At 35.7% G+C, this 25,019-nt stretch overlaps 1 protein-coding gene across 1 annotated transcript in view; it reads right to left on the minus strand.

Moving 5' to 3' along the window:
- Positions 1-24,033, minus strand: part of LMBRD1 (LMBR1 domain containing 1) — a 106,699-nt gene extending 82,666 nt beyond the window's left edge. Inside the window, exons 1-3 of the mRNA XM_069487961.1 lie at positions 23,959-24,033; positions 19,656-19,832; positions 9,377-9,437 (exon numbers count right to left, since the gene is read on the minus strand). Coding sequence (XP_069344062.1) covers positions 9,377-9,437; positions 19,656-19,832; positions 23,959-24,033 — 313 coding nt within the window. The remainder of the gene's footprint in view (positions 1-9,376; positions 9,438-19,655; positions 19,833-23,958) is intronic.
- Positions 24,034-25,019: the final 986 nt, after the last annotated feature.

The following is a 25,019-nucleotide window of genomic DNA, read 5'->3' on the forward strand; positions in this document are numbered from 1 at the left end:
AACACTATGACAAAGAGAAACTTAGTCAATATTGTGATAGAATAATTAGTCATTACAAAGCTGTGTCTTTCTAGGAAATGCCTAATTTATCGGTACAAAGTTATTCATAATATTCCTTTATGATCCTTTCAATTTCTACAAAGTTGGTAATACCACCTCTTTCATTCCTTATTTTGATAACTTGTATCTTCTCTTTCCCCCTCCCCTTTTCCCATGCCCTCAGTCTAGTTAAAGATTTGCTGATTTTTTTTTTTTTCAAAGAACCTACTTTGGTTTGATTTTTCTGTGTCATTTTTCTGTTTTCTATTTTATTGACTTCTCTTTTATTTTCCTTCTGCTTGCTTAAAGTTCAGTTTGCTCTTCTTTTTCTATCTTGTTAAGGCAGAAGCGTAGGCACTTGAGAATTCTAACAGAGGAATTTAAAGCTGTCATTATCCTCCAAATACTGCTTGAGCTACATTCCATAAATTTTGATATGTTGCATTTTTATTTTTATTCAGGTCAAAATGTCCTCCAATCTGCCTTGTGATTTCATCTTGACCCACAAGTTATTTAGAAGTATGTTGTTTAGCTGACAATTATTTGTGGGTTTCCAAGATTTTCTTTTGTTCATTTCTAATTTAATTCTATCGTCGTTGGAAAACACTTTGATTTTTACTTCTTTTAAATTTACTGAGAATTGTTTTATGACCTATTAATATTATATAGTGAAGAATCTTTCATGTGTACTTTAACCAAGTTGCATTCTGCATACATTGGATACAATTTTCTATATTTGTAAGTTGGTCAGTAATGTTGTTTAAGGCTTTTTTACCCTCACTGATTTTTTTGTCTACATGTTCTATCAATATACAGAGTTGGCTACTCAAATCTCCAACTAATATTGTTGAAGTATCTATTTCTCCTATCTATTCTGCTGGTTTTGGATTTGTGCATTTTAAAGCTTTGTTATTACAGACATATACAATTATAATTTATTCTTTTAATGTATTAGCCCTTTAATCATTATGAAATGTCCCTCTTTGTCTCTAATATTTGTTTTTAAGTCTATTTTGTCTGCTATCAATATAGTCTGTTCAGTTGTTATAGTTACCATTTGCATAGCATCTCTTTTTCTAATCTTTTCATACTATTTGTGTCTTAGAATCTAAGGTGTTTCTCCTATCTACAGCTCATTGATCTTGATTTTTTTAAATCTTTGTCACTTGTTTGAGGTATTTAGATCATTTAAAGTAACATAAATTATTGATATGGCTATATTTACAGTTCCCATTTTGCACTTTATTATGTCTCCTGTCTTTTTTTGTGGTTGTTGTTCCAGGCTTCTCTTTTACTGCCTTATTTTGTATTAAATAGTTATTTTCTCGTGTACCCTTTTATTCCTGACTTAGTTGATAAGTATACTTTTGAGTCATTTTCTTAGTGGTTGTTATAGGGATTACACCTCATACTTTCATTTATCACGATCCACCTCCAATAAATATTCAGATACAGACAAAATATAAAAACAAAAACTTGCTCCAGTATAGTTCAAATCCCTCTTTTCTCCTTTGTGCTATTTTCACATATTATGTCTATACATTATAAACTCAGTATCACAGTGTTATAATTACTGATTTTTACAATCTTAGGTCTTTTATAAAGTTAAGAAAACGAGAAAAATTATAGTGTCTTTACAGTAAACATTAACTATTTAACAATTTCTGGTGATTTTCATTCTTCCTGTGAATTTGATTTACTGTCTAGTGTCATTTCCTTTCATCCTCAAAGACTTCCTTTAGTATTTCTCGTAATGCAGGTCTTCTAGCAATGAATTCTCTCTTATCTTGGAATGTTTATTTCACCTTCATTTTTTAAGGATAATTTCTAATGGACATAGAACTCTTGGTTGATTTTTTCTTTCTTTCAGCAGCTTAAATGTCATTCTGGTGCCTTCTGGTGTCCACTGTTTCACATCAGAAGTTAGTCATTAATTATACAGATGTTTCTCATGTACCGTTTTACTTTGTCAAAGACAAAGATTTTCTCTTTGTCTTTGTCTTTCAATACCTTGAAAATGTTGTGTGTAGGTCTGGATCTCTATTTTTCCTACTTGGGCTTCACTGAGCTTCTTAGATGTATAGATTAGTTTTTGGCTATAATTTCTTCAAATATTTTTCTCTGCCCCTTTCTTTCTGTGATTCCTATCACACATACGTAGGTAAACTTGATGTGGATCCACAGGTCTCTGAGGCTCTGTTGATTTCTCTTTCATTTTCTTTCCTCTCTGATCTTCAAATTAGATCATCTACCTTCAAGTTCTGTCATGTCAAACAACTTGCTATTGAGACCCTCTCTCTAGTAAATTTTTCATTTCAGTTACTATACTCTTCAACCTCAGAATTTCCATTTGGTTGTTTTTTTAAATCATTTCTATCTCCTTATTGAAATTTTTTTCTATTTGTCACACTTTCCTTTAATTTATTGTTCCCTTTAGTGCTTTGGACTCACTTGTAGTAGCTTCTTTGAAGTCTCTGCTAAATCTAACATCTGAAAATACAATTTCTAATGTTTGCTTTTTTCCTTAACACGGTCACATTTTTCTATTTCTTTGCACACTTCACAATTATACTGAAACTGATATTTTAGATAATATACCTTAGCAATTCTGGATTGTGCTGCATGCCTCTAAAGATTATTGTTTGTTCAGTTACTGGTCAGGGTTAACTCTGTGGAATTTGTTTTCCACAAAGTGTGCAGCCGCTGATATCTCTACTTGGTCATTTTATTGTTTATTTAATTCTTGTTTTTATTTTTAAGCCCAGCTTCCTGGGGATTGCCCCTTTGTCTATATAGCTTAATATCATACAATGACCAGAAAGAAATTCTGCCCAAATACTTGGAGCCAGTAAGGCTTCCAGCCCTTGCCAATGAATCTGTATGTTGGTAGGAGAGTATATGAAAAGTTCAGACTATTTTCAAGTTGGCCCAGGCTTTTACTTTCTGCTGAGCCCTTTCTGGTCTCCTATCCACATGTACTCAGCCTTTAGGGCAACCAGGAGTATACGACCAGCTTGGGCCCTCTCCAGTCTCCAATATACATGTGTATATTTTTGGCCAGGAATATGCTTGTCCTAATCACAATCACAATTCTGTGCAAGCAGAATCATTAGCCATCTCTACTCACCTGACTCCAAGATTATCAGTTCTACCATTAGTACCTCTAGAAGTGAGCACCATCCAACTGTGTAAGTCCCCTTCTACTAAAGCAGTACAGCTGCTGTTCCTCATGGCCCATCCTGCCCTGGTAGATGTCATGAAATAACCAAGCTAGAAGTGGGGGTGGGGAAAGGTAACAACGCCAGGATAAAATACTACAGAGTACCACTTTCCTTTAACAGTTTTTAAACACAAACACACTTCTCCAACTGTTGTATGCCTTTGGTTAATCACCAAAGCACTGAAGTTGTTTCTTTGTTCAGTTTTGTCCAACTTTATAATTGTTTTTTTGGGAGAGAATCTGCCAAACTTCTTAATTGGCCATGGCTGAAATCCCACCCCAGCTCACTCAACCTTAACAATATGGAAGTATACATTATCCTCTCTTACTAACATAAGAAGCAGCTTAACTGAGCTGCTCTAAGTTACACAACAAATAAAAGACTCACTGAGCACCTACTATGTGCTAATTGTTCTATGTGCTTGAAATATATGAAGGAGCAAAAGAGATAAAGATCCCTGCCTTAGTAGAGTGTAAATTCTAGTAGGAGATACAAGTAATACATATAATTAAATTATATAGTGCATGTGAATGTGATTATAGGCTATAGAGAAAAAAAGTCAACCAGGATAAAAGAGACCAGGGACTCAGGGTAGGCCTCATTCACACACTGACACGTGAGCAAAGACTTGAAGGTTAAAAGAGTTAAAGTAGTCAAGCAAATAACTGGAAGAAAAGCATTCTAGGCAAAGGGAACATAAAGCAAAGGCCCTAAGGTAGAAGTGAAAATAGAATGTTCAAGTAATAACAGCAACATTAATATAATCAGTGACAGGGAGATATACTAGTTATCTAGTTCTGTGTAACATGTTACCCAAAACTTAGTGGTTTAAAAGAACATTTATTATCACAGATTCTGTGAGTTAGGAATATGAGCACAGTTTAGCTAGGTCTTGAAGCTCAGAATTTCTCCTAAGGTTGTAATCAAGGTGTTGGCCAATATAGCAGTTATCTCAGGGCTTGTGGGGGAAGAACCTGCTTTCAAGTTCACTCACATAGTTGTTGGCCACTTTCAGTTCCTTACTTATGTAGGCCTCTCCCTAAGGCAGTACACAACATGACAGCTTGCTTAATCAGAGCAGGCAAGAAAAAAGAGAGTAGAACAAGCCAAGGTCACTGTCTTTAGAACCTAATCTCAGAAGTGCCGTTCCATTTTTGCCACATTCTCTTTGTTAGAAGCAAATTACTAGGTCCAGAACACTGTCAAGAGGAGGAGATTACATCAGGGCATGAATAGTAGGACATAGAGAGCATGTGGGCCATCTTATCAGTTTGCCTACCACAGGAGAGTAGTAGATGAGGTCAGAGAGGTTTGTGGGGTGGGGAAGAATTCCAGATCACATAAGGACCTGTGTAGGCTGCAATAATGACTCTGCCTTTCACTGCGAATTAAATGGGAAGCTATTTCAGAGTTTTGAGAAGATGAGGAACAAAAATTTGTCATGTTTTCAAAGGATCACTCTGACTTCTGTAATATGAATAAAACAAGTGTAGAGAAGATACGTTTTAGGAGGCTCCTGTAATAACCCAGAAAAAGACAATGGTGGCTTAAACAGGATAGTAGCCAGAAGGTAGTGAGAAGTGATCAGATTCTGGATAAATCTGGAAACTCAAGCACAAGAGAATTTCCTGCCATATTTGATACAAAATATGAAAAAATAAAGATTCAAAGATGGCTCCAAGGTTTCTGGCCTGAATAACTCTAACCTTCCAGTGTATAACAAATTGAAGGTCAGTTCCTTTAGAAATGTTAAATTTGATATGTCTTTGATTTCTTGATAGAAATTCACGAAAAAATATGAAATTCCAGAGAGGTCTGTACAAAGATTTAAATATGGGAGTTTGGCATATAGGTGACGTTTAGAGTCAAGCAACAATATAAAATCATCAAAGGATTAACTGAGACAGAAAATAGGTCCAAGGATTAATACCTGGGGCATATAAACATTAAAAAGGTTGGTCAGACGAGAAAAAAAAAAAAAGGCAAAGGAAACTCAAAAGGCACAACCAAGGATGTAAGAAGAAAAACAAGGAGCATATGTCTCTCTAAAATCTGCAGTGTGAAGGAAAGTTTACATTAATGTGACAAATCAGTAGTTTATTTAGAGACAGAATGTACAAGTCATACTAGCTGTAAGTACAAGCCATCACTTGTTTTCCTAATATTTCCACTTGAATACAAATTCTTAGGCTACTAGGTTGCAAAGAGTCTTTATCTAATCTCTCGAGCAAACTTGACCAGAAACCACTTAGAAAATACCCCTGTAATTTAGAATACTTTCTTTTAAACAGCAAGAGGGAGGGGCAGGAGACAGGACACACAGTATTTTATCAAAAAGTATTTTACAGACCTGAATCAAACAAGTCACTAAAATTAGTCCCAGTCTATCTTGTCTGAAAAAGCACTGAAATACATCATTAGAGATGTTTTCAAAACAATAATGTCAAAAAAGATGGAAAGCTGATAACATAACTAGGTCAATTCTTTCAATATTAACTTTTCCATATCATTGCACTAACAGAAAATTTATTTCTCTTGTTCTCCTATCTGATTTGAATAAACAATAGCCTCCGATAACACCTATTTAGCACTAACCACAAGTCTCACACTCCTAATCCTAGAAGTAGGTACTATTTCATCACCATTTCACAGGTGGAGAAATCAGAGAAGTCAAATGACTTCAAGGTCTCACATACTCTTCTCAAATTAGCATCCATAAGTAGAAGCAGCAGTCAGCCTGACTTCTCCAAACTTTCCAGGATAAAACCCCCAAAATTCTATTAATATAAAAGAAGATCTTCAAAAATGTGGTTCCCAGACTCTAGAATTTGCAGAGATCCTTTCAGGGTATCCACAACATCAAAATTATTTTCATAGTCATACAAAGATTTTATTTGCTTTTCCACTACATTTACATTTAAACTGATAGTGCAAAAACAACACTGGACAAAACTGCTGGCCCTTTAGAAGGAATCCAGGTAGTGGACCCAAACTCTGTAAGCAGTCATTGTATTCCTCAGAGGGAAGGGGGATTTGAGACTTTTATTCAAGAAGTCCCTTTCAGAGCAGTAAAAATGCTATTAAATGTCCACATTTGAGTATACAACCTGTTAATATTCTGTGTGAAGGAAGTATACATAAACCATACTTTACTTGTATCTCACAATGTCTCAATAGCATTTGCGCTATTTGGGCTATTTCAGTTGTAAGCTACACTAGCCATTTTTTACTTCTAAGAACTGATAGATGAGCAATGGTTATCTAGACTTCAGTATTAGGCAAACTTTTTAAAACATGAACAGTGAGACTGTCACTTCAAAGGAAAATAAGTGACAGTATTTGTTACTAATGAAAAAATCCCAGCTTCATGAGAAAATTAGAATTTTGGAAAGTGTAAACCCATCACCTTGAGTTGTACAGCTTCTCAATATATATACACAGACTTTTCTGATAAGAATAATGGTGATATTAATGAATGTGGTTTTTCAATGTATAACGTTATGTGTCAACATTTGGAAGACCTGTATTATTCAGTGAACCAATATTTTCCAAATGAATAAATCATAATGTCAAAAATTGTGCATGGGTAAAAGATCCATTCAAAGTACAAATGGACCAGTGGGTTTTAACATAATGGAATATGAAAAGACAGTAAGAGTATAAAATTCAAACAGTAATTTGAAAGTATTTAATAGTTAACAATCCTAAACATCTTCATTGAATAAGACAACTAAAACTACTTTGAGAGCTTTAAGAGTTTAAATCTTTTCAACCAGTTTCTCTTCCATAGAAAACCAACTAGCATCTAAACTAGCATCTAAATTGGCACCTAAAAAAAAAAAAAAAACTTGACAAGTATAGGAAAAACCCCGTATCAGTAACTCTTTGAAAGAAAGTATGTATATAATCTACTCTGTTATTACTAATTAAGCATCTAACATCAGAATCAGCACCTTTAACTTCTCAGTAATAGATTCCCAGGCTGCCTATCACACCAAAGTAAATCAGAATCTCTGGACATGATTTAGCATTCTGTATTACTTAAAAGGTCCTCAGATGATTTCTGAAGATGCTCTGGGGGTTCAATGATTAATTCCCATAGGTAACATCCCCAGAACCATTTATTAGAAGGCAGCTCACTTAATGGTAAGAAGCTCCAGCTTAGGAAATAAGATCTACTTTGGGCTATGCCACTCACTAACAAAGTGATTTTTAACATCTGTCAACATCAATTTCCTCATCTGTAAAAGGTAGGAAAAAAAGGAGGAAGGGGGGTGGAAATGTTCATGTAAATTTAAAAAAAAATGTTGAATGTGAAAGTCTTACACAATGCCTGGCAAAGTTAGACAATGAAAATGTATTGATACATTAGAAGAGATTGGATGAACTTAGAATCTGACAGAAGGGATAGATAAAAACAGTATTTTGGATTATTTGGAGTCTGTGCTGTCCCCAAGATCCAGAAGACATCTAATAGGCAGTTTCAGGGAAAGAGCTGGGCTTGAGGATAGTAACTATCTGAGAAGCTGCACAATCATTTCAGGCTCTAGCTGTGGGTCACTACTGAGTCCAAAGCTAAAGACATATTAGCCGTAGCTGAGATAGCCATGACTAACATTATGACAATAACATTTAATATCATCCAATTAAATTTTGTTTGGATTCCATGGTCATCAAGAAATGTTCTATTCATAACTTCGCTTTCAAACAAATTTCTTCCCTAGATCAGTGTTCAACTATCCTACTCCAAGGCATAGTTCTCACTACAACATAAATTGTGCAGAGAATCCAGCCATAAGCCCCTAAAAGCATCCAATGTTTGTAATGATTAACTTATCTCCTATGCATTTAAGATGATACTAAGGACACATTATCCTTGGGAAGATTGAGGACACACTATCTTTAGGAGGACTGAGAAAAATACTCACTAAAAACCTTTGCTATAGGCTTAATTCTCTCCATGGAACCAAGTGAAAAAAGCTACATAAATTAACATTACATTTTGTAAGTCTTTTATGACTTTAGTTATAATACAATGGATTAGTCCAGTGGTCTCTAGGTTCAATGATAAGATATACATGGACTTAGACTTCACCAATATACAATTTGGCTTGTCTTGTCACGTGTTCTATAGGATAACTATACTTTAGTGTCACACACGTGATAGACCCCTTCCCCAAAACTGTTTTTGAAGAATTTGCATCCTTTTAATAAATTTATACTGAAAAGACAACATTCTACTTAATATAGCACCACTTCAAAGGTTTTAACTTAATGGGTCAAAATTGTATTTTATTAAAGCATTTATCAGAAATATTAAATTCTATTTTAAAATATCATAAAAATCTAAAATCTACCCCAAAGAAATAGAATTTCATGGGTCCTATAGATTTTACATCAGGACAAAAGGCAAAGGTTAGAGCCAAAGCAGCTAAATTAAAATCCAATTAAACTCTTGAAAAAATTATCTCATCAATAGAAACGTCTGTAGATTTCTTTCAGTTTCCAATTTAATGTCCTACGGAAATCTTATTCAACATCTTAATTTATTGTTGAAAAAAAGCGTTCTTTTACTAAATCAGCAATTATACATTTTTATAAAAGCATGAGTTTTGGGTTTATTCAAAGACAATTTTGGAAACATTTAGATGGTTTCATAAAACTTTTATAATCTAACACAAGGGAAGAAAAGGAAGGAGAAAAGAAGAAGGGACCAACCAACTCTGGTTAAAATGGCTCTGTAGAGTACAATAAAGTTGATGGTACAAATTCTCCTAGAGTGCATTCTACTATTGTCAATACTTAGAAAAAAATTTTAGAAACTGAGACTTTAAATCAAGAGCACAAGTGTGGGAAGTTGGTAATGATAGCAAAAGGAGAGAGGTGAAGTTTAAAGTAACTGAATTGAACCACCACAAAGAAGTGTTACAAGTGAACCTAAATGAAGCAAAATAGGTTAAAGAAGTTTCAGGATTTTGATGATAATGCTTATTACTTATTCCTGATGTAGAAAACAGTAATCTCATCTGTAATATCAAAATTAAATGTTTATACACAGTTTTATTCTATATTTTGGTTAGCAGCCCAAATAGGAAATGAAACTGAAGGATACTTACTATAGTAACCATATAATACAGTGTCCTCAATCTGTCTGCTGACATTAGCATTAGCCCAGTCCTGGGATAAAAAGAAAACAATATAAATATTAATGAAACATTCATTTGCCCAACGATTATAGTTAATCTTTAATATGACTGAATATCATTTCTAAAATCTATCAATTCAAATAAGGTATGGTCTATGTTTTCAAGAAGTAGACGACAGGTAATAGACAAATTTCAATATGTAAATGCTAAAATAAGACAACAATATGGTTCTGGGGAAACACAACAAAAACACCTAACTGAGACTGAAGATCGGGGTGGCTTCCCAAAAATGACTATACTGAGACCTGAGGAGACATAGGATATTCTCAGGGACATGGAGGGAGGGAGGGAGGGCAAGAGAGAAGAGTAAAGGAGGGAGGAAAGAGAGAGAAGAGTAAAAGAGTAAAGGAGGAAGGAAAGAACATACAGGGAATGTTTGAAAGAACTGCAAGAAGCTAAATTTAGATTCACTAGAGCTTATAGAAAGGTAAGAGAAAGCAGGTGGAGGGAGGGAGGAGCAAGGCATATGTTTGAGAGACTTGTGAGTCATGCTAAGTATTTTGGACTGTGTCCGAAGGGCAATGGAAAATAGTGATGAATTTTATGCAGAGAGTGACAAAGCTGATCTGTAATTTAGAAAGAACACATTTGAGCATATAGTTCCTTTTTTTAAAAAACTAAAAGTCAATCTATACTCCTTTGCATTCATCCTACACAAGTGTTCTTTAAATTACTAAACTTAGAAAACATAATTCAAATTAATCTTGTAAAATAGAAAAAAGCTATATGTTACTGAGTTAGAGCTGAGGTACAATGCCAAGTCTTTTTGTCTAACTCTAAATTCTGTGCATGTGAAAAATAAAACCTGCAGAATCTAAGGGACTTGTCACTGCTATTAAGGAGCAAGGCTCAAATTAGAATATAGGTCAACTTTTTTTTATAAATGCTTTAAAAGCTCAAGCCAACATCCCACTACCAGTGTTCTTAAGGAAGGATAGCAATATTTAATTTTTTTAAAATGATTTAGGGTTTTTTTTTTTTCTTTTTTGCCTACAAACACCTGTACAATGAGTATCTATGAATTTCTTGCTAATAAATGCCTAAACGAAAATGTAGAAAACCCAAACTTACTTCTATAAATGCAAAACCTTGATATACAACATACAATAAAAACAGTATTTTCCTAATAGCAATAAACACTATAAAAAAACTTAATAGGCCAAGTAAAAAATTTATGTTAACTATATAAAAAAAACTAACTTAATTATAAATGGAAACTACACTGCTCTCACATGTAAACATTTTATTTTTTATTTCAAAATAATAAGGAGGTACAAATGTTGTTAAATGGATAGCTTTGATGATGCTTAAGTCAGGGCTATTAGTGCACTCATCACCCAGATAGTGTTCATTGTACCTGATAAGTAGGTTTTTCCCTTCCCCTCATCCCCTTCTCCCCATTTCTTGATTTCCAATGACTTTTATTTATTTATTTATTTTTTTTGAGACAGAGTCTCACTCTGTTGCCCAGGCTAGAGTGAGTGCCGTGGCGTCAGCCTAGCTCACAGCAACCTCAAACTCCTGAGCTTAAGCGATCCTCCTGTCTCAGCCTCCCGAATAGCTGGGACTACAGGCATGCACCACCATGCCCGGCTAATTTTTTCTATATATATTTTTTTAGCTGTCCATATAATTTCTTTCTATTCTTAGTAGAGATGGGGTCTCGCTCTTGCTCAGGCTGGTCTCGAACTCCTGAGCTCAAACGATCCGCCCACCTCGGCCTCCCAGAGTGCTAGGATTACAGGCGTGAGCCACCACGCCCGGCCTCCAATGACTTTTATTTCTCTCTGTGACCATGTGTGCCCATCCATTAGTTCCAGATTATTAGAAAGTACATGTGGTGTTTGTTTTTCCATTCCTGAGATACTTCACTTAGGATAATGGTCTCCAGTTCCATGCAAACTGCTGCAAAAGACATGAATTCATTCCTTTTTATTACAGAGTAGTACTTCATGGTATATACATACCACATCATGTTAATCCACTCATGAATTTATGGGCACTTAGGTTGATTCAGCATCTTTTCAATTCTGAGTTGTGCTGCAAAAAACATTTGAGTGCAGGTGTCTTTTTGATAAAATGACTTCCCAGTAGTGGGACTGCTGAAGCAAATGGAAGTCTATATTTATTTAAGGAATCGCCATACTGTTTTCCATAGAGATTGAACTAATTTGCAGTCCCACCAACAGTGTATAAGTTCCTTTCTCTCTGCATGCATGCCAGCATCTATTGTTTTGGGACTTTTTAATAATGGCCATTCTAACAACAGTAAGTTGATATCTCATTGTGGTTTTAATTTGCATTTCCCTGCTGATAAGTGACGTTGAGCATTTTTTCATATGTTTTTTGGCCATTTTTCTATCTTCTTTTGAAAAACTTTTATTCATGTCATTTGCCCACTTTTTAACAGTTTTTTTCTTTCCTTGCTGATTTGTTTGCATACTATATAGATTCTGGATATTAGCCCTTTATCAGATGTATAGTGTGTGAATATTTTCTTCCATTCTATAGGTTGTCTATTTACTCTGTTGATCATTTCCTTTGCTGTGCAGAAGCTTTTTAATTTAATCAAATCCTATTTATTTATTTGTTTATGTTGTTACTGTAATTGCTTTTGGGGTCTTAGTCATAAATTCATTGCCTGGGCCAATGTCTAGAAACAAGTGTTTTCTATATTTTCTTCTAGAATTTTTATGGTTTCATGCTTACATTTAAGTCTTCTATCAATCTTGAATTAGTTTCTGTATATGCCCAGAGATAGAAGTCCAGTTTCATTCTTCTGCATGTGGCTATCCAGTTTTCCCAGCACCATTTATTGAGAAGGGCTTCCTTTCTCCAGTGTATGTTGTTTACTTTGTTGAAGATCAGTTGGTTGGAGGTAGATGGTCTTATATGTAAAGATTTTAAATATTTAATACCAATTCCTCCCCAAATTAATCTTCAAATTAATATATATTGCCAATCAAAATCTCAATGTTCTAGGGGGTAGAGTATATTAACATATCCATTCTAAAAATCATCTGAAAAAAAAAAAACACATAGGCTAGGGCCAAAAAAAAATTGAAAAAAGCCAACAAGGAATTTCCCAATTATTACATTTTACTAATAAAATATGGCAATCTATTATTATAGTAACTTTCCCCTACCTATTGACAAAATGTAAAACAATAACATCCAATAGTGTCAAAATGTGGAGGAAAAGCCATCTCCTACACAATAATAAGAAAAACAGCCTATAATCTAGACACTTTGTTGAATCTATTCTAAAACTATTCACACAAATTAAGTTGGATATCAGTATGTAGATATTTTCTAAAGACAAGTAGTATTGTCCAGTGAATTACGTCAGGAGCTCTTACTGGGCAACAAGCTAGCCCAAATGAGCCCTACCTTTTCCACACAAGAGAAGCTGCACCAATTTCAATTACATATGAGACAAAGGGGCCCAGAGTCTTCAGGTACTCAATAACTGGGATGTCCTAGCACCTACTGAACAGCTTGTACCTAATCAGTTCAGACAACTTGGCACCCAAGTCTAAACTGTTTATCTACCGGCAAGACCACTCTTCTACTTCCTGTATAAGAAGAGAGAAGAAAAGGAGGTTGAGGCACCTCTCATGAAGGATCTGCACTTTGGGAGACCTTATCTCTTTGCATAATGTCAAGTCATATAAGAACCTGAGCACTTACTGACCCTTATCCTAGTAATTTCCAGCCTGTACCAAGTTAACAGTTATTGGTTTCCACCCAAGAGCCCTTTACCCAACAGCATTCAGGGTAGTGTCTTTTTTTTTTTTTTTTTTTTTGAGACAGGGTCTTGCTCTGTCTCCTGGGCTACAGTGCAGTGGCATTCAGAAACCTCAAATTACTGGGCTCAAGCGATCCTCCTGCTTCAGCCTCCCAAGTAGCTGGGACTACAGGCATGCCACCATGCCTAGCTAATTTTATTTTTTGCAGAGATGGGGTCTCGCTCTTGCTCAGGCCAGTCTCAAACTCCTGGTCTCAAGTGATCAAGTGCTAGGATTAAAGGGATGAGCCACTGCACCCAGCCAAAAATATAAAAAAAAAAAAAAAAGAAAAGAAAAAAAGAAAAAAGAAACTGAAAACAATCAGAATGCTCAGGGGAGAAATGCTAAAATATACTATTATACATTCATAAAATAGAATAACATGTAGGCATTAAAACAATAAGACCTATACTGGTATAGATGGATATCCATGAAGTACTCTTACTGAAAGAAACATCCATATATAGAAAAATGGAAATAAAGTATAAATACTGCTTACCACATGGAATGGGAAAGCACTAAAGAAAATTCTAGGCAATGACTGAAAATTTTTTCATCAATGATTCAAGTATCCAAGTGAATACGTACATAATCAAAGCTTCAGCTCCTAAGAACTGTGCTTCTTTAGAGATTGTTTCTGCATCAAAACAGAAGTTTAAAAGGATTTTTGATGAGGATGATCAAATTAAGAACAATGTATCAATGGGCCAGACAATAATTACATCTATTCCTTTTTACTTATTATACACTATGTAAATTCCCATCAATTTCCAAAACAACCCCAGAAGGTAATAATGTCCCCATTGAGAATCACTTAAAAGTTAAACTTTAAAATTGGACAAAAGCCCAATCTCACAAAAAAAAAAAATTAAAAGTAGAAAGTCTGAAAGTAATTTAAAGCAAAAAAATCATTGAAATTTAGCATCCCTTTCAACACAGATTTTTTTTTGGAGGGCGGGGGGAAGAAATGTAGCATCTTTTACTCCGTAATGATCTTTTGTCTAGCCAATTCTTTGGCAGTAAGAATATTACTGTTACTATTTTAAACCTACAAATATGTGTAAAATATACAACATCACTCAAGTACTATTAGTGAATTTGGCTTTTACGTACTCTTTTGCCTCCAAGGTATTTGATGTACTATCAAGAGAGCTTAGTTTAAGAAACCTTCCTTCTTCCACATTTTGAGAACTGCTAGGCCCTTGATATGTTTTATAAACTACTGTCTCCCAAAGTAGAAACTTTTCCCGAAGAGGAACTTCAGAGTTATTTAAGACCCAAAGAAATGTGAGACATCAAGAACTAATATTAAATAGAGAATATTAATGAAGAATGTTTCAGAAAAAAGCAAAAGGATATGAATTCCATAGAATAAGGATGTAGTTGGTCACATATGTAAATTCCCTTTCCCATTCTTCAAGCTGACTTTTTGAAACCCTCTGTACAACCCAGATCTCCAACATGATTCTCCTCACTTTTACCTAATAACCTCACACTAGTGGTTCTTACTCAGGAGCCATTTTGATCCCCATGGGGCATTTGGTAATATCTGGAGACATTGGAGGGAGGGGTCAGTGTGCTACAAGAATCTAGTAGGTAAACACTAAGGATGCTGCTAAACATCTACGATGCACAGGACAGCAACCCACAGCAAAGAATTATCCAGCACAAAATGTCAACAGTTAAGAAACACTGACTTAGAGGTCCCTTAAATAATTTGAATCCAAAAGATAGGAGTTCACTCAACCTACTATCAACTCTAAAACCCGCCTCCATTTATATGCAAATTTTAGGCCATCCTTTTTCCAAATTGTCCATATTCCTATTTACAGCCAACTCTTTCTCTTTGAAAACCCCAACCCCTGTGCCTTCTCAAGGACACGGCACCTGCAATGACACCCTTTCTCCTCTCTCAAAAATTTCTCCCACTCTACTAAACCCTAAAATATACAAACTCTAGTAACTTCCATTAAACACAGAGATACACACACAACCACCAGAAATAAAAATCTCTGTCAGCCCCCCTTATTTCTCCCCTAGAGCACAAAACTTCCTGAAAAGTCGTCAGCATTCCCTATCACCACTTTCTGACCTCCCTGTCCACATTTAACCCACTCCAACCTGACCACCCTACCATTATACCAAAATCACTCTTCATGGTCAGCACTGACCAAAACAGATACTTCTTTAATCCTCTTATTTCACCTCTCAACATCACTGGAAAAAGCTATCATTCTCTCTTCCTGAAATAAATTCTCTGATCTCCATGAAGCCTCTCCCTCTTCTGTTTTCCCTCTTATCTCTCAGGTTGCAGCTTCTCCCTGTGGGCTGGACTCTACATAAAGGAACACTCCAATCCTAGGTCCAATACAAGTTTTCTGACTACTCGGTCTCCCCAGCTACTAGTCACTCTATAGCTCTAAATATCATCCGTATGTTGGTTCCCAAATACTTCTCTCCAGCCCTAAACTATCCCCAGAGCTTCCACTCCCTACTTGACACCTCCATTTGAATATGAAGTATAATAGGCATTTTGAAGGTAAGTTGGCCAATATACAACTCTTTTCTCTATACTCCCTTACTTACCCACACACATGCACATGCCCTGTTATTTCTCCAGGTTTCCCTATTTCTCTAAGGTATACAAAAATCTAAGCAGTGGTGCTCCAATTTTCTTTTTCCTTCACCTGCACCACCCATATCTAATCCATCAGCAACTTCAAGCAGTTCTACCTCCAAAATATATACCGATCTTAATAATTTTTCTCCACTAGCACCACTCTAGTCCAAGTCACCTTTATCTTTCACCTTCATTAATCTCCCATTACAGTTAGGAGAAAATCTAAACTCATTAACATGACTTAAAAGTCATAAACAATCTGGCCCCACCTTCCTCTGGATCTCAGCTTATACCAGAGCAAAATCTTCAACACCACACTTCAGCCAAATAAGCCTAATTCACCCCTGCCTAAGGGCCTCTGTAGTTGCTGTTTCTTCTCCCTAAAGGCTCTCTCCCACTGGCTTTTTACTTTAACAGACTGGCTCCTCATTGAGGTCTCATCTCAAGTAATCTCAGCTATCTGGCCTTCCTATTCCCCTACCTGAATTACCCACAACCTAATCAAACTCTCATACTAATATTAATCTGTTATATTTCTTTAATCATCAGGGGAGGGGAGAGTGAGATAGAAACATCAAAACACTAAATGTTTTAAAACCATATCTTTACTAATTTTTAAAAATTTTTACATGTTGTATAAAATAAAGAATATTTGCTCACATAGTATCAATTTCTAATTTTTTTTAATTGGTACACTTTGTGTATATCACCATCCAAAACTATTGGCCTATTATACCAGGTTGTTTAATAGAGCACTTCTAGCTGTGCTTTAAGATTCTTTTTTTTAATCTAAAAAAGTTAATTATTAAGATAGAAAACAAAGGTAGAAACAAATTATCTAGTGAGAATTATCAATAATGCCATATGTAGAAAGAAAGTTCAATAGAAACAACTTGGGCTTAACAACATACCCCTGCCATAAGAAGGCAGAGAAAGCTAGAAGGGTAACTAAGACAAAAATAAAGAAAGTAGTGTAGACTGTCTGCTCACAGAAAAGCCTGGGCACCTTCTGTTCTTAAGCGAAATGTTAGCAGTCATTGACATGTCGAGTTTCCAGATAATTATACTTTACAAACAAGTCCATAATTAACTTAGAGGGAGACTTCAAAATATTTGAGGTAGAAATGGATAAAGTTAGAGAATGCATATACATTAGGAATAAAAAATGCACACTGTAAAAATTAAAAACACAGTATCATGGAAAATAATGTCAACTTATACATTTATCCTAACTAATAAGGCTGAAATAGATTAAAGCCATTGTGGTATATACTTTTTATCCTAACATAACTAAAATTACATGAAGTGTAAGAAACTGTGTCACGAACTCTGAAGAACTAATTCTTTCTAGGAACCTGAAGAGAATTCAGCAATAACTTCCTACAGAAAATACTGATCAGAAGTTATTAGGAAAAAGTTCTCAAAAATCTTTTCAGTTCTGCTTTTGAGAGACAGCAAATAGGCCAGCTTCAAATTAAAACTCCTGTGAATGACACTAATTATCCCCATAAAACAAAGGAGGTGTGAGGAGAGACAGGTACAAATAATATTTCAAGGTATCAAAAAAAAAAGTATAAAAGTACCAAGAAAAAAACTGATACATTATCTAATTTTTGAGGTGGCTAAAAACAAACAGAACTAGAAACCACTTAGTAATGAAAAATAGAAGAAAAGGAGAACCAACAATTGCTGAATAAATAATACCCTAAAAATGAAAACAGTTTTTAAAAGGTGCCACATTTAGATTTAAAAAATATAAATAAGTACATTAACTACAGCTATGTATTTTCTTCTATTAGAGGACATATAATAAAACAAATAACCTAAGTTTTTATAGGTAATATTTTTGCTTCTTTAGGTGAATAGATTCCTAAAAATCTTGCTCAAACAAGTACAATGCAATCTTGTAGATTAAAAAAAAAAAAAAATGTTTAAAAATTAGTATCTAGAAAGTGACTACTAATTTACACATGTGCCCAAAACAACTACTTAATCTAAGAGAAAGGTCATAATTTTATGAAAATATTCTAGAAATTTCAAAAGAAAAACATTTCCCCACAAAAATCTAAATAAATCAAATATTCTAAATTTAAAACTAAAAAAATCTCCTATTCAGCAATAATTATACAAGGGATAATAATTATACTGCTCCTATCAGAATACTCATATATCTACATACATATATACATGCCTATTTGAACTTAACAGCTTTTAGAAAGGAAAATAACTTAGAAATTTACAATTACATATGGTACATTTGGAATTATACTACACTGCTTTAAAATAAAAAGAATATGTAGACATTTCTAAAATGTAAAAATCTTTTATCTGAGAAACACAGCTATACAGAGCCAAAAGAAATTAAATAAACATTTTTATAGAATTTAATTCTAAGATGACATTTATTTCTCAGAGAAAATGACTTCATAATGTTACGCTCAACCACTTAATTATCTACATCTAAAATTATTAAAGGTGTATTACTTCTATCCCAATAATAAAAAGTGGAAAAAACCCAATGATACCACGAAAAATAGTTATTTTCTCCTAAAATGTTTCAGCCCAAAATACAAAATGTGAATTAAGCATTAAAAAAAAAGTAGACTCACTGGTCTATTTACTGAGCTATTTGAAAGTATCTTGTACTTCCTAACAGGCCATCTTCCCAAGAAATCTGTGAACTAAGGGCTCTGGAGCCAGACTGCAGAGCTTCAAATTCCCACTATAGTATTTACAAGCTGTGTTACCTCACCTCTCTGAACCTTGTTTCTCACCCATTAAAAACATGGATAATATACTATCTGCTTCATTGTGTTGGTTGAGAGATCAAAGGAAGTCAATATATGTAAAACACTTAAAAAAACTGGGTCTGACACACAGTAAATATACAATAGATGTTAGTTACTATCTTTATAATACTACCAGGTTTGGCATAATCAATACTTGTTAAATGAATGACTGAACTATAGAAAAAAATGTGTAGTTTTCACAGCAATCAGAATATATCTAAACCTGACTACGAAAATATTTTCAAAAGATTTTGGCCCAATTTCAAATGATTTATGCCCATTTGGCCCATTCAGAAAGTTATTTTGTAACCATGTATTATTGAGATAATTGAAATACTATTCCATTCAAATATTTTAGTACTATGTGCGAGATAGTGGGGATACAATAACAAAGACACAGTTCCTGCCTCATAGATGTGTAAACTAATAAGAAACTTAAAAGTAACTGGCATAATTGAAAGGGCACTCAGAAACCTTTCAGTCCACACCATTCATTTTTAAAATGAGGAACCTGATGTCCAGAAAATTAAGTGATTTGGCCAATGGTACATAGCTAGATAGTTAGGAGTCAAGACCAGAACTCAGGTCTTATAATTCCTAGTCTAGTAATCTTTCCACTATACCATACTGACTTAAATTACTCAATATGAAACAGATTAAAACTCTGATCTGCCACTAACAAAAGCCCTTCTAAATTATTTATTGCATTAATGCAAATCAAATCAAATAAGCTTCCAGGGAATTATGAAAATAATTTTTTCTGGCCAACAAAAGGCATTCTTCACATTTGCAAGGCTGCTAATAGTTGTCAGTTATAAGTCTGCTTCTACTCTATCATGTTAGTTGTCACATTCTCGTAGCCTCTATGCTGCATTTCCATTCTCATTTATTCCCAGGTACAAAAATAAAACACAATATATACTGGACTGCTAAACTTAAAAATTAAGTACCAGAAATTTGAAAAGAAAAAAAATACATAGTATAAAATTTACCTTAAATGTACCATTTTGATTTTTCATATAAGACACCAAAAATATATCCACTGGTAGAAGTGCTGATGTGATAAGTGCAATTGCTAGAGAAAAAATTGCTGTTATGGTGGAGATAACTTCACTTTCCCGCTGACTTTGGTATTTACGAACATATATCCAGCAGAATGCCAAAATAGCCTGAAATAGAACAAAAAGAAATTGTTGTTACCACCCTATGTATTCTCTTACACTGAGGTCAAGTAAAGGCTCTTTTAGATGTGTAAGGACAGTCCATTACACCTTATAAACTTGTTCAAGATTTAGAATTTTCAAAGCCTATTTCATGAACGCTGCACAACATTACTTTGGTGCAAACATACACATATTATTAACAGTGCTCAGTTACATATTAATATTTCCTCACCAAATATGGTACAACCATTAATGATTTCACACATTATCACTATAACTGACTTTGAATACTTTTTCCCTGGGGAACTCTCCAACCTAAAGGAGATATAACTAGAAGTTGTCTCATCCTAGGCTTATTACTGAGGCATCACAGAATATAACTTGGATGAAAATTAATTTCTACCTGGTTATGACAGTTCAAGACTACCATTCAGCTAAAGATTAACTGCCAGTAATCACTGAGCAATTAATATATATTACTATCATTCAAATTTTAAAGGGTATTAAAATAAAGAAAAGTCAACACTGAAAATGAATACATGTGAATAACAAGGAGCTTTGCAGTGGAAAATGATTTAAGCCAGAGGTTCCCAAACTTTTTGGTCTCAGACACCCTTTACAGTTTTAAAACTGAGATCCGCTAAGAAATTTTTGTTTATGTCATCAATAGCTACTATATTATAAAATACACCAAGTGTCCTCATTTATAAAATGAGAATAAGAACACTTCTTTCATAGCAGGTTGTAAGGATTAAATGAGATGTAAAGACTAACACAGTGCCTGTCCATAGTAACTGCTTAACAAATAGTAGTGATTGTTTTTAAATGACATATGATATAACACCTTAGAGCATTTTATAAAAGAAAATAATATACAACTAACAATTATAAGGAAAGGTTTAGAATAGTTCCCCAACCTCTTCAAAGAGATTCTGATTTAATTGGTCTGGACATTGGGATTTTTAAAACTCCCCAGGTGGTTTTAATGAGTGGCTAAGATGGAGAAACATTAGTGTAGAGGAAGGAATGAGAATACATGTATGTTTATTAAACTTAATGAGCATAGATACTGCCTGGGATCTTGATAAACTGCAGCTTCTGATTCAGTGAGACTGGGGTTGTAAATTTTGTATTTCTAACAAGTTCCCAAGTGATGCTCACTTTAAGGAGTTTTTGCAATAAACTTGTTTTACCAAATGGAGACTGGCTCCTATATTAATGGGAAATACAATTTAAAGGTGGTGTAACCTTGGAGCTAGTTTAGATTTGATATAGTAAACATATTAATAGGTAGATTATAGGCACGAGGGACCAAATCTAACCATTCCTTATGCGAGGAGGAAACTGAAGTCCATTCTGTGTGCCCAAAATCACAAAAGTTGGCAACATCCACGTCCTGATTCTTTAGCAGTTGATTGGCAGCAGTTCTCAAAGTGTAAAGTCCCCAGACCCCTGGTAGTCCCAGAACCCTTACTGGCAATTCAAAAGTTGAAAACTATTCTCATAATACTAAGATGTCATATGCCTTTTTTTCACTGTGCTGACATTTGCACTCAAGCTATGGTGGGTAAAACTACTGGTATATTAGCATGAATCAAGATAATGGCACCAAACTTCTCTGGTAGTCATTTCATTTTTCACCACCACACACTCAAAAAGAGACCAACTTAAGACTGTGCTTGATGAAGCAGTAAAAATTTCATTAAACTTCAACCCTTGAGTCTTTTTAATATTTTGTGGGGTAAAATATGAAGCCTGCATAAAGTCCTTCTGCTACATACCAAGGCATGATGGCTGTCTCCAGGAGAAGAACCTTGAAAAAGCACCAACCCAGCCACTCTTTTCAAGGAACACCACTTTTACGAGAAAGAACTGACAAACTAAGACTTGAGTATTTGGCAGATTTTGTCAAATGAACAAAGAGAACATATCACTTCAAGAAACACTGACAGTATTTGTTACCAATGATAAAATTCAAGTTTTCAAATGAAAATTAGAATTTTGAAAAACTTGTATCCACAACCATGAGCCTGACAACTTCTCAGTACTTAGAGTTTTTGGAGATGATTTCTGACAAAAATCAAAAGTGATTTAATGAATGTGATATTTTGATACTGTGTAATAAAATATATCCATATTTCAAAGATGTGGATAACTCAGTGAACCAATATTTTCTAAATGACCAATGCATGGTAAAACCATGTTATAAAACCATGTATGGGTAAAAGATCCAAAGTGCAAAATGGACTCATAGATTTTAATGTTACAGAGAACAAAAAATTCACTGATAGGGTTTCAGATCCCTTTAGCAACTAACCTTTAAGAAGCTTCCACAATTATCTGAAAAAAAAAAAAAAACATACTCTTCTGCTTCCAATTATATATCATTGAAACTGGATTTTCTCCATCTACTTAAACCAAAATAACATATCACAAAAGACCGAATGTAGAAGTAGACATGAAAATCCAACTCTCTTCTAATAAAACAGGAATTAAGGAGATTTGCAGAAATTTAAACAATGGTCCTTATTACTAATCTTTTTTCCACTCCAAAATCCAAGTTTCAAACTCCTAATCCCCTTCTCATTTTACTTGTTCCTGCTGTAATATCACCAACTTATATGGCTTCCCTTCCTCATCTATCTAAAGTCTACTGCAATTCTCACTTTCTTTCAATATTGGTCTCTGTTCTCTGAAGTCCTATATCATTTATGAAATCATACTGTGGCTTTCAGTACTTAAAATACTGATTCAAGAATTTTAGTTTTCCCACCTATCTTCAGACCCCCTTTAGAGGCCAGGTTTTGTTTCCTTTGCATCCTCCTACAATTCACAGCACAACCCTTGTACTTTAGATGCTTAATAACTGCCAAGGGAGTCCCACTAGACTTTGGTACTGGTTACATGCTTGCTTGTTTTCTTCTAAATAAACTGAATCTGACAAAGTGGAAAAGCCAGGGAACTCTCCAGGTATGGACTGGAGAGCTCTGGAGACCACAGTGAATCTGTGGGGTTTCCATTTCCACCATGAAAGAGCAGTAAACCATGTTCCAATGTAAAGCCAGTGTTTTTTATCTGTGAGAGTGAAGGCAGTAAGAGAAATAGGAAGAGAAATTATTTTGTAGAGTCTCTGCTGCAAAAATTTACTAGAACACACTACATAAGACACCCTAGTGGACTTTGATAATTAAAGTAAAATCAATCAAGCCTGATTTCCATACTGAAGGTTTTTGTTTGTTATGCTAAAGATCAAAATACATTGGAATAGGAAGTAACAACAGAATGGGATAAAGATAACAAGGCAAGAGAGGATTCTGAGGATGCGGAGGGGTGTAATGAGAAACAAACTGAACTCTTAAATAAAATAAACCATAGAGTTTTAATATGGGGTAAGGAAGTAATAACCAGGCCACTTTGGGCCATTTACAATCCACGTTTTTCTCATTAAGCAGAAATAAGATGGCTGGAAAAGAAAGCACCTGAGGTCAAGCAGGTGGTAGTAATACCCTGACACTGGCAATGAAAAGGGATACAGCTCTGCCCTACACAGGTTTCTACACCTATCAAAAGATTGGAAAGGAACGTGACACTTAGAACGGGCAACTCACGTCACCAAGGCAGAATCGCACAATGGGCACAGAAGGCTGAAGATTCACTAACCCCAAGAGTAGGGAACATGGGAAAAAACATATCTCAGAGAAGCAGACAAGTCAAACGACGCCAGCGCCTACTAAACTTGCAAAGATTCGGCGCTGCTTCCCTACATCGTGTGCTCCCGTTTTGCAGGGAACCAAGGGCCACCATACCCTTCCCAACCCCGAGGGTCTCTTCCGCCCCCAAACCCCACCGGCCCCAGCGCCAAAGTCGGGGATGAGGACAAGAGTTTTGAAAAAGGAAACCAGCAACATTAGAAGTCATCAGTGAAAGGAAAGCAAAAGCGGCCGTAAATCAGTGGCCCCCACCTCCCAAGCGCCGCCCTCGCCTTGACCCACTCCTGGGACGCAGAGGAGCCCCTGACAGTCCAAGGCGGGGCGGGGAGGGTCTCCCGGACCCGGAGAGGCCAGCTACAGGACCGGCCCCTCCCTCCTCCCACCAGTCCAAACACTGGGAAAACTCCAAGCGCCTCCCCTACCAGCAGTAAGAGGCCGAATATGCACCAGCCGATCACCAGATCCGCCGACGCCGCGCCTGCAGCCACCACCGCCATCTTCGCTTCCGGTCCGGACGGACCCGGGGGAGGGGAGGGGGAAAAGGGAGAGAGTGCGAGGGAAGCCGCACTCGCACACCCTAAAGGTTAAAGGGGCGGAGGGGGCGGAGCAAGTGGTTGCCAAGGAGACTCGACCCACGAGCGACAAGCTGGGCGGGGGCGGGGGCGGGGCGTCGAGGGCGTCTCAGCGGCGGGGCGCGCCGGGGCGTCATGACGTCACGACGCTGCTCGATCTCGCGCCCGCTGAGATGTGAGGGCTGCACAATATGGTGGTGTCTCACAGCAAGGCAACCTTTTTTTAATCGTTGACTCAGCTTAAGCTGATTGACTGGAGAAGCTTGGCAACTCCACAAAGGATGGTCTGGGTGGCCCTGAAGATCCAAGCCAAATTTAAGAGTTTCCATTTATTATTCCAAAAGAAGTTTGTCCGTAGTGTCCATGGCAGAATGGGCAGTGTGATTACCAGAACTCCTCACCAGGTTGCAGGAATGGTTGACTCTGAATGAAAGTTTATCAGCTGCCCAAATGACTTTATAATTTTTGGCAATGGTGCACAACCGGGATAACTGATTGGCTGGGCACTAACTTATCCCATGATGTTATGGCCTTTCTATTTACATCTGTGCATGCCTGTGAATTTCTATGATAGCTTGATACAGTACAGGTATCTGAGTTTGTGAACATATTCATAATGAAATTGGAGGCTCTTGTAATAGGCATAAGTGAACAAAAGAGACACAGCCATAAGCTCCTAGTGAAGCAGGAGAGAATTCTTGGGATGGTTTACCTAGGTACACTGGGGTATGGGTGCATATTTAACCACAAAATTAAATAAGCAAAGCTTCTGATGTCAAAACACAATTCTATGACTGAATACCACCATGTCTTTCCAATTTATTATTTGATTATAAGTTATCCCCTACCTAGGACCTCCTTCTGGCTAGAAGCCTATAGAAGGGAAGAGGGGTGGGGGGTGGTGGATAGTC

Source organism: Eulemur rufifrons, chromosome 15, assembly GCF_041146395.1.
Source record: "Eulemur rufifrons isolate Redbay chromosome 15, OSU_ERuf_1, whole genome shotgun sequence".
In the NCBI taxonomy this organism is placed as follows: Eukaryota; Metazoa; Chordata; class Mammalia; order Primates; family Lemuridae; genus Eulemur; species Eulemur rufifrons.